Raw genomic sequence first — 10611 nt, forward strand, 5'->3', positions numbered from 1 at the left:
TTGTATCATGTGAAATACTGATACAAACTTTAAACGACCATGTTGATTATGTTATTAATGCTGCATCTTCATTGTGTATTATTAAGTATTCGAGATTTTGTTACAAGGACATCATTGTGTATATGTTCAGTTTGAAATGGGAAAAGATTTGTTAAAATTTGTATCTTAATTTCAGATTGTAACCATAGAAAACTGCAGAGTATATAGAAAGGGAAGTTTATCATAAAAAGAATAAATCAGAAAGTTCTAAAGCAAATTGTTCACTTTTTCATTTGTGTTGTGCATTTTAACACAACGAAACAAAAGAAAATTGATATATGGTTTGTATTGCTGATTTCAGCTTCTGGAGCAGTATCTGTCTCACTAGCAGCACTTCCACAGGTACCTGTCAGTCAAGCTCCGCCTCGAGGACCACCGCCACAGCTTCCAATCAGTCAGTCCCTTGACTACTATATCCATAGGAAACCAGTGACCACTCAAGATCCTCCGTCAAAGCAACAAACAAATATTATGTCAAAAAATAGCACAGAAGAGGCAACTCAGGAGCTTGACAAAATTCTATCTAAAAGTCAGGAGAAAAGTTCTGATAAAAAAAGACCTCAGCCTAAATTGGCCTTTAATGTGAAGAAAATTGAATCTCCCAAACAAATACAGCCTATTCCTGTTAGCCGTCTAGTTGGTGCTAAAGATAAAGTATCCAAGCAACCAGACCCTTCAGAAAAGAAACAACAAATGGAAGAAGCACCAAAAACCAGTGATAACCTGTGTGGAAAAGTTAATGCCCCTATAGACAAATCAAAACAGGAAGAAGAGAAGCAAACTGTAGGCCAACAAAATGTTGATAAAGGAAGTAAAGGACATAAGATAAAAGATGCTAAGTCAAATAAAGAAATTCAAAACCAGGCAGACAAAATAAATTCAAAGAATGAATCCCATGGAAAGGAGGATGAGAAAAATAAAACGACCAAAGACCAAAAATGTAGAGCATCCTCAGAACTGGCAAAAGATGGCAAAAGTGATTCCAAATCTCGGAGTAGGGAGGGGAAAAGTAGGTTAGAGGAAAGAGACCGAACAGGAGATCAACAAGGAACTGATAGAGATAAAAGGATGAGGGAGCAACGTCAGGATGAAAGGAGAGGAGAAAGACGGCCCTCACCAGACCTTAACAGACGTCGGCTACCTCCATTAATCAATAAAATGTCAACAGGATCCAGGTCACCCAAACACATCTCTCCATCATCACGGTCAAAGCGTTCGCCAGGCAGGCAGTCACCTGATCGTTCTACGAGAACAGACAAATCCAGAACAAGGTTGTCTCCCGAGTATTACAAACGGCGAAGATTGTCTCCTGAGTACCACAAAGATCGTGAGTCATCAGGACGAAAGTCTCCTTCCAGAACCGATACAGTTAGAGACAGCCGCTCAAGACTCTCCCCTAATCGTTATCGTAACCAATCGGATGCCACTCGAGGACATTCTTCAGAACGATCTAGAATGTCATCAGATCGTAGTCTGAAGTCAGGAAAGTCCCCAGACCGCTACAGGAACAAGTCTCCTCCTAGAGAATTGCGTTCAGCAGATCAGTACATGTCCCTCTCTAGGCGTTCGCCTGGTAATCATGGTTCTTCAGGCAGGTCAGCCCCGTCTTCTGACCATTATGCTGGTGGTCCAAATCGACGGTCACCAGAGCGGAGGATGGGCTCTCGATATTCTCAACATACATATGATAGTCGGGGCAACCTATCTCCTAATTCGTATGACCGCCAGTCTAGACGATCTCTCAGTCCTTATAATTTTAGTAGTCAGAATTCACAAGAGTTGTACATAAGTCGATCACCTGTCCGTTATCCTAATATTTCATCATCCACAATGCTTTCATCAAGGAGTCAGAACTCACCACCTTCTCATGAAGTGTCAAGGTCTAGATCTCCAGTAAGGTATACAAGTCGGAAACGTTCCAGATCAGTTTCACCAGATCCAAGGTTTAGAAGGTCACGATCACCAGATCCTAGACTAAGAAGGTCAAGGTCTCCAGACTCAAGGTCAAGAAGGTCATTATCTCCTGATTCAAGGTACAGAAGATCACCAGATCGTAGGTGCGAAAGATTCCAATCTTCAGGAGACATGTATAGAGGTCAACAGCCAGGCTCCTACAGTTCCCAAGAGACTGGTGGTCAGATGGGTGGAGCCGGTATGCAGGTGTCCAATCTCGGCCAAAATCAGTATGGTAACATGGTGCCACCACCTAATGCCAATCAGGTAGGAAGTCAGTTTGCTGGTAACGTGCCACAAACCAACATAAACCAAATAGAAAATCAGTTTGGGCACTCTCAAAACACTTCTGCTTCAAATCAATACAACAACCACCCTGTTATGGCAGCAAACCAGTTTGGAAACCTTGGACCTAACCAATTTGGTACTAATATGCCACCACTTAATGTTTCTTCTGGGAATCTACCACAGAATCCTGGACCTTATGGAAACCCACCTCCTAATTATGGAAACCTGTCCCTCAGTTCAGGACCTAATCTGGTTGGAAAACAGTTTCCAGGCTTGGGACCTGGTCAGTTTGGAGACCAGACAAACTCTGGACCAAATAGGTTTGGAAACCAGACAAATTCTGGACCTGGTCATTTTGGAAACCAAACTAACTATGGACCTGGTCAGTTTGGAAACCAAACAAATTTTGGACCAGGTCAGTTTGGAAACCAAACAAATTTTGGACCAGGTCAGTTTGGAAACCAGACGAACTCTGGACCAAATAGGTTTGGAAGCCAGACAGATTCTGGGTCTGGTCAATTTGGAAATCAGACAAACCCTGTTCTTGGACAGTTTGGAAATCAGACAAACCCAGTTCTTAGTCAGTCAATGCACTTTGGAATGCAGCAGTCCAGCTCAAACCAGAACAGAAATGCTGATACTTCCTTGATGCCCCCACCTAGCACATTCAGAGAGCAAAGTCCACCAAAGAGCACAAGCAACAGACTTAGTGGGCAAGGTTTGTGTAAAGTTTGCAAAAAAATGTTTTGAATTTTCATTTATAGTTGGTTTAATTTTAAATCTATGTAAAACCAGTCGGCTGTGTCTTCCATAAGACATATTAATGAGGTTAGATTTACATTTTCTACACAGCTGTAATTCCTTATTTAGTGAATAGATAGGCATATGGTCACCAACCTATTGGTTATCATAGTGACAACATAATGGTCAGATATGAGATGGCATTCATTGTCAAATGAAAGTCAATATCATCTGCCATACAAATAAAGAACGGGAAAACCTTTGTTTCATTATCAATGTCATGAGTGTGCTTATTGGTCATGATTTAAATTGTACATATTTTACTTGTATGTTTTTTTATTTTTATTTTGGTATAGGTTCATCACAAAACATGCCACCAGTTACTGTAGGACAGACCAGTACAACCAAACCACCAGTCCTCAGAGGCATTTTGAAGAAAAGTAAGTCTAGTTTAACAGAAATGTAACCATTTGTTTCTTTGATAGAATGAGAAAAATGTATTCTTGGTAAGTAAGGCCCTATAAAGGTGTATACTGGGTAAGTAAGGCCCTATAAAGGTGTATACTGGGTAAGTTAGACCCTATAAAGGTGTATACTGGGTAAGTTAGACCCTATAAAGGTGTATACTGGGTAAGTTAGACCCTATAAAGGTGTATACTGGGTAAGTAAGGCCCTATAAAGGTGTATACTGGGTAAGTATAAAGGTGTATACTGGGTAAGTATAAAGGTGTATACTGGGTAAGTATAAAGGTGTATACTGGGTAAGTTAGACCCTATAAAGGTGTATACTGGGTAAGTTAGACCCTATAAAGGTGTATACTGGGTAAGTTAGACCCTATAAAGGTGTATACTGGGTAAGTTAGACCCTATAAAGGTGTATACTGGGTAAGTTAGACCCTATAAAGGTGTATACTGGGTAGACCCTATAAAGGTGTATAAGTTAGACCCTATAAAGGTGTATACTAAAGGGTAACTGGGTAAGACCCTATAAAGGTGTATACTGGGTAAGTTAGACCCTATAAAGGTGTATACTGGGTAAGTTAGACCCTATAAAGGTGTATACTGGGTAAGTTAGACCCTATAAAGGTGTATACTGGGTAAGTTAGACCCTATAAAGAATATAGAATTTTCTCTTGGTTATTACAGTTTTTTAAACTTTGAAGTATGAAACACTGGGTTTTTTTTCAAAATATTGCTTTCAGTGTACTTTTATTTGGTAACAAGTTTGTCATCTATGAATGCGAAAAAAATTACTCTTAATTCCATTTTAGAAAAACACTAACAATTTCATTTTCGTTGAAAATATCTCAGTAATTATGCTTTTTAAACCTTATAGAAATTTCTAAAATTAAACAGAATCATGATATCTTTTTCAGAAACTAACAATCCTTCAGTATCTGAATCTACAACAGCATCCTCTGCCTGGCAGTCCTTGACTGGGGTACCAGGAACAAAAAATGATCCTCCAACCAAACGGTTCACCTCAGGGGCACTGAATACACTACAGGAATCATACAAGGAACCAACAGGTAGTGTCTGGAAAAGCAGAAACCATCAGTAAACTGGGAAATAGGCTCTGTAGCTACAACAGTAATAATAGGAATCTCTTTGATACATTTTATTACATTTTTTTTTAAGAATGATTTTTGTTCAGAATTATGGGAAGTAATAAGAAGTGTTAAAGACCTAGAAAGTTTTTTATTTCCAGTTTACTGAATCCAGAATTCACAAAGTCATATTTTCAACCACAAAAATTTTATGTTGCAATTCATGTAATGTCAAATCTTCTAGGAATATATTCACTTGTTGTAAATCACTTCTGATTTAATAACTTGTCTTTTACAAAATTATGGAGGAAGCTTATTGGTGATGAAATATAGTAACAGTACATGTGATTTGTTTAAACATATTGTGAATTTTATTGAAGTTGTATTTCAGTGTGTTGTGAGTCATGTATTTCATTGACTTGTAAAATACACAAGAGTAGCATGTGTATTACCTTTGTGTTTCATTTTGCTATGAATTAACTATAAAAACATTGTAATGTATTGTAGTTTATGAATATAAGATCAATTATTTTTACATTTTTAGGTGCCATTCCTAGTCACATAGTACAAAAGCTACAAGAATGGCTGCCAGGATTGGGTGACAATCTTATTTCTGGTCTCAAGGATAGTCTCAACAAGGTTAAAGATAACGAAGGTCAATTACAGCAAGGTCAGACAAGTCAAATTTTACATCAACCAATCCAAGGTCAGCAAGGATCAACGTCACAGGAAATGTCATGTAAGATTCATTACCGTCAGGATATGAGTTATTGATGATTATAACACAGCATATTGTAGATAATAACATTTTGCAATCAAAATATCTTAAGATATATTACAGTGTGAAACAAGATATCCATGCAAAATGACATGGTGAACACAGGATATCCTAGATAAGTCACAGGGAGAACACATGATATCCTAGATAAGTCACATGGAGAACACATGATATCCTAGATAAGTCACAGGGAGAACACATGATATCCTAGATAAGTCACAGGGAGAACCCATTATATCCTAGATAAGTCACAGGGAGAACACATGATATCCTAGATAAGTCACAGGGAGAACACATGATATCCTAGATAAGTCACAGGGAGAACCCATTATATCCTAGATAAGTCACAGGGAGAACACATGATATCCTAGATAAGTCACAGGGAGAACACATGATATCCTAGATAAGTCACAGGGAGAACACATGATATCCTAGATAAGTCACAGGGAGAACACATGATATCTTAGATAAGTCACAGGGAGAACCCATGATATCCTAGGTAAGTCACAGGGAGAACCCATGATATCCTAGGTAAGTCACAGGGAGAACCCATTATATCCTAGATAAGTCACAGGGAGAACACATGATATCCTAGATAAGTCACAGGGAGAACACATGATATCCTAGATAAGTCACAGGGAGAACCCATTATATCCTAGATAAGTCACAGGGAGAACACATGATATCCTAGATAAGTCACAGGGAGAACACATGATATCCTAGATAAGTCACAGGGAGAACACATGATATCCTAGATAAGTCACAGGGAGAACACATGATATCTTAGATAAGTCACAGGGAGAACCCATGATATCCTAGGTAAGTCACAGGGAGAACCCATGATATCCTAGGTAAGTCACAGGGAGAACCCATGATATCCTAGGTAAGTCACAGGGAGAACCCATGATATCCTAGGTAAGTCACAGGGAGAACATGTGATATCTTTGATAAATCCCAGGGTGGACAAAGGATATCTCGGGTAAATTACAGTATTGTGAATGTAGAATATTTGGGATGAATCACTGTGTGAAGGCATAATATCTAAAATAAAAAAAGGGTAAACTCTGTATATCTTGGTTCAATCATAGTGTAATGAATTAAGATATATATTGTGATTATTGCATTATTTGCTATTACTTCACAACTTGTCTGATTCTGTTGTTAAAATTATTTCTAACTGAACACATTTTCTGTTTCTTACAACCCAAATCTCAATTTCTGCGTATCCTGAGATATTTATTCACTGGTAGTCTCGTGACTCAATGTTAAGACTCCTGGACATTCTGGTTATTCTTTGAATAACAGATATCTTTCTTGATGTGATTGCAGTTGGTCGGAATAGTTATGTAGCAGAGCCAAAAAGTGACATCATTTCTGCCAGGGAACAAGGAAAGAAAACACAGACAGGAATGGAAGACACTTATGAGTCATTTCTCAATGGTAAAGCTTGTAAAGTTTAAATTTTGTCTTTTAATTAACTTTGGTTGTGTGTTAGGTATGAAGATCAAGATAAAGTATATAGAATTTTATCCTAAATTCAATGAGGCATTTCTCTATATAAGAAATTATTTCCATCAAGAAAATTTTCATCTGCTAAATTGGTGTAGAGGATAAGGCAAGACAAATCCTTGGTATGGACTCATCAACTGTGATCCAACCTTTTGCTGCTTTTGCAGTGATTGGCTATGTGAAAAAGACAGAGGAAATTGAACAGACCCCCGGCCCACAGTACACATACAACACCAGAAGTGCCAGTGCAGAGTCCAGTATTCCTGGCCTTGACATTCCAGAGAATAGAGGTCAGTACCACAGTTATTGAAAGGCATCAGAGCCTTTAAACCACAAAATGAATCAAAGATATGTTATGACAATCCATAATATAGTTGTGGTCAGCTAACTTATATGTTTTTTTGTTTTGTTTTTTTTTCATTTGTTAGCTTTCTGTCCATGACGATATTTTACTAAAATGTTTTCTTCGGCATTTTTAAGCTAGCAGATTCAACTCTCAAAAGTGCAGTTTGAGATACAAGTATTATCTTATCTTATATATAGTTTATCTATAGCTCAGGGTAAGGGGGAACAGGTCTTCTGAACTTGTACAAAGCCTCAGTGATATGGTCTGAATATGTCAGAGGTACACATTGCTTTGACTTGTTACTTTATAGGTAATAATGATGATGATCGGTTTAAGAAGCCTACTGTGAGCTCCCAGCCCATTCTGTTCAACTCCTTAGACCGACCCTCAGGACCCATGACCAGACAATTAGATTCCTTGGCTGGACCAGGAGCCCACACATCAAGTATGTAACACACATTGTTAAGAGTGTTTTTATTTAGAATCTTACTTTTTCACATAATCTGCCTGTTATCAAGCTCATGAAATATTTTATGCCCACCATCATCAGAAATTGATTGTGATGTCATAATATGGAAAACATCAGTATGTTGTGAAAATGGTGCAACAAAATAGCTGCCACTGTCCTTCAGATTTTTCCTTTGAAATATGTCAAAAGGTAACTTTTCTGAGTTCTGTCATAGAATGTATCTTTCAATATTTTACTGCCATCACAGTTGCTATTCACACTCACAAAGGGGATCAGTTTCAATATTTTACCTCAACTGTGCTTAGAATTATCCCCCCTTCACTACTTATTCAAACCTCAACTGTGCTTAGAATTATCCCCCCTTCACTACTTATTCAAACCTCAACTTTGCTTAGAATTATCCCCCTACACTACTTATACAAATCTCACCTTTGCTTAGAATTATCCTCCACAGACAACATAAACAAATCTCAATTGTGCTTAGAATTGTCCTTCCTACACTACTGAATACAAATCTCAATTGTGCTTAGAATTGTCCTTCCTACACTACTGAATACAAATCTCAACTGTGCTTAGAATTGTCCTTACTACACTACATGTACTTAAACAAATCTCACCTTTGCTTAGAATTATCCCCCGTAATTATTTATACTGATATTCCAAGTTACTTAACATTATATAAATACAATTTCGTGTATAATGTTCATTCTTTATATTCTTCACATGAAGCATATTCATTTTGTGTACTTTGACATACATCAGCAGTTTGCCTTTTCAAATATTTTTTTTCATCATGGGCATTTTCAGTCCTGGCTTAATGGATAAACTCCAGAGTTGTATGATCGGGACATATTTTTTTCTTTTCTGTTTATCAATATTTACAAAAGAGATGATATATGTAGTTTTATTTCACACTTAAGCATTGCTTGTAGTTTGACAATAGTTTTTAAGTAATTCTTAATTCACTTGTAACAGGTTCCCAAGCTAACAAGCCTGGCTCTTCTATGGCACCCCTTTCATACTTCGACGCTCCCATCAGTTACAATCGTCGTAAGTAATTACTCTGTTGTCTAATACCTGAATTATAGTGTCACGAATCCACACTTTCCAGAATCCAGGAATGATAATACAGCATATTCCTAAGTGCTATTCCATATATTACTTTGAGAATCAAAAAAAAAAAAAAATGAAAGTCATATAATTTTGAAATCCTATTAACACATTAAGATGTAATGCTCAGATTAAGATAATATGTGATCTCATCTTAATTGGTGTGTAATTAGGTAAGGTATCTTAACTAAGATATCTTGTGTGGTACATCAGCATGCTGTTTCATCATGTATTGCGATTCACTGAAATAACAACACACTGTACACAATAAATGTACAAAGTACTAAATCAATGTAATGTCTATTTCTTTCCTTTGATAATTTTACTTTCTTTATTTCAGCAGGTGTTTTCCCCTCAGCTGCTCGACTCAACCAGATTCTGCGGAAATAGTGTGTTGTCACTGTTCATCTTACTGTGTGATTTGATTGTCTGACCATACTACAAAACGGGTCAAAAACAAAATAGCATGAATGAATGAAAATGCTGTAGATTGATTCTTGATATATATATATATTAAATCTTCTCAGTCTCTAAGGAACAGATTTCTGCTGTAATATACCAATTTAATATGCTGTAGATTGATTCTTGATATATATATATATATATTAAATCTTCTCAGTCACTAAGGAACAGATTTCTGCTGTAATATACCAATTTAATATGCTGTAGTGTGTTGTCACTGATTTTGCTGTAATATACCAATTTAATATGCTGTGTGATTTGATTAAGGAACAGATTTCTGCTGTAATATACCAATTTAATATGCTGTAGATTGATTCTTGATATATATATATATATATATATACAGTACAAAACAGATTTCTGCAGTAATATACCAATTTAATATGCTGTAGATTGATTCTTGATATATATATATATTAAATCTTCTCAATATTTCTGCTGTAATATACCATTTAAATAGCTTGATATATATATATATTAAATCAGAAGGAACAGATTTCTGCTGTAATATACCAATTTAATATGCTGTAGATTGATTCTTGATATATATATATATATATATATATAAAATCTGTAATATACCAATTTAATATGCTGTAGATTGATTCTTGATATACATATATATATATTAAATCTTCTCAGTCACTAAGGAACAGATTTCTGCTGTAATATACCAATTTAATATGGTATGTGATATATATATATATAAAATCTTCTCAGTCTCTAAGGAACAGATTTCTGCTGTAATATACCAATTTAACATGGTATGTGTAGCATATCATACGTTACAAATGTCAGATGAAATAATCATGATATATAAAATGTTAAGTATTCAATTATAAAACTATTTAATTAATGCGACTGAATTTTACAACTTAAATTAATTATTACAGTAGTTTCAATATACAACAAAATATGATAATATCAAATAACACTACAGGAATCAAATGTGTGTGTAACATTTGATTTTAGATGGCTTTTTAAAAAAAAAAAAAAAAAAAAAATAGGTTTTAATGAATTTTTTCTCTTTTATGCTTCAATTTTCCATCATGTTAACTCTTTCAAAATTTTCCAGAGAATACCTTCTGTAATGAAGGCAGTTGTAATCTGATACAGTATGTTGATTGATACATTTTCATTCGGTAGTCTTGATCTTGAGTAAGAAGCCCAGATTTTTCTTTCAAATAAATTTGTTTATTTTCATATTTTATTGTATTCAACTGTTGCAATATTGATACATAATGTGGTTGGATTTATATGAGTAAGGTATGTGAATGTCAGAATTTAATGAGTGAGTATAACTGTTATCCTTTAGTTGAGTGTGAGGAAGGACAAGACTGCTTTGGTTTATCTGGTTTAGCAAAATTAA

At 35.8% G+C, this 10611-nt stretch overlaps 1 protein-coding gene across 1 annotated transcript in view; it reads left to right on the plus strand.

The window, feature by feature from the left end:
- The window catches only part of LOC132543991 (serine/arginine repetitive matrix protein 2-like), a 48360-nt gene extending 38921 nt beyond the window's left edge, over positions 1-9439 (plus strand). Inside the window, exons 20-28 of the mRNA XM_060207548.1 lie at positions 341-2998; positions 3378-3461; positions 4398-4550; positions 5113-5307; positions 6676-6786; positions 7023-7145; positions 7512-7646; positions 8646-8720; positions 9121-9439. Coding sequence (XP_060063531.1) covers positions 341-2998; positions 3378-3461; positions 4398-4550; positions 5113-5307; positions 6676-6786; positions 7023-7145; positions 7512-7646; positions 8646-8720; positions 9121-9170 — 3584 coding nt within the window. The 3' untranslated portion in view covers positions 9171-9439. The remainder of the gene's footprint in view (positions 1-340; positions 2999-3377; positions 3462-4397; positions 4551-5112; positions 5308-6675; positions 6787-7022; positions 7146-7511; positions 7647-8645; positions 8721-9120) is intronic.
- The last annotated feature ends 1172 nt before the right edge of the window (positions 9440-10611 follow it).

The sequence above is a fragment of the Ylistrum balloti genome, unplaced genomic scaffold (assembly GCF_031769215.1).
Source record: "Ylistrum balloti isolate Yb309-2 unplaced genomic scaffold, AGI_CSIRO_Ybal_v1 Utg369772, whole genome shotgun sequence".
Taxonomy (NCBI): Eukaryota; Metazoa; Mollusca; class Bivalvia; order Pectinida; family Pectinidae; genus Ylistrum; species Ylistrum balloti.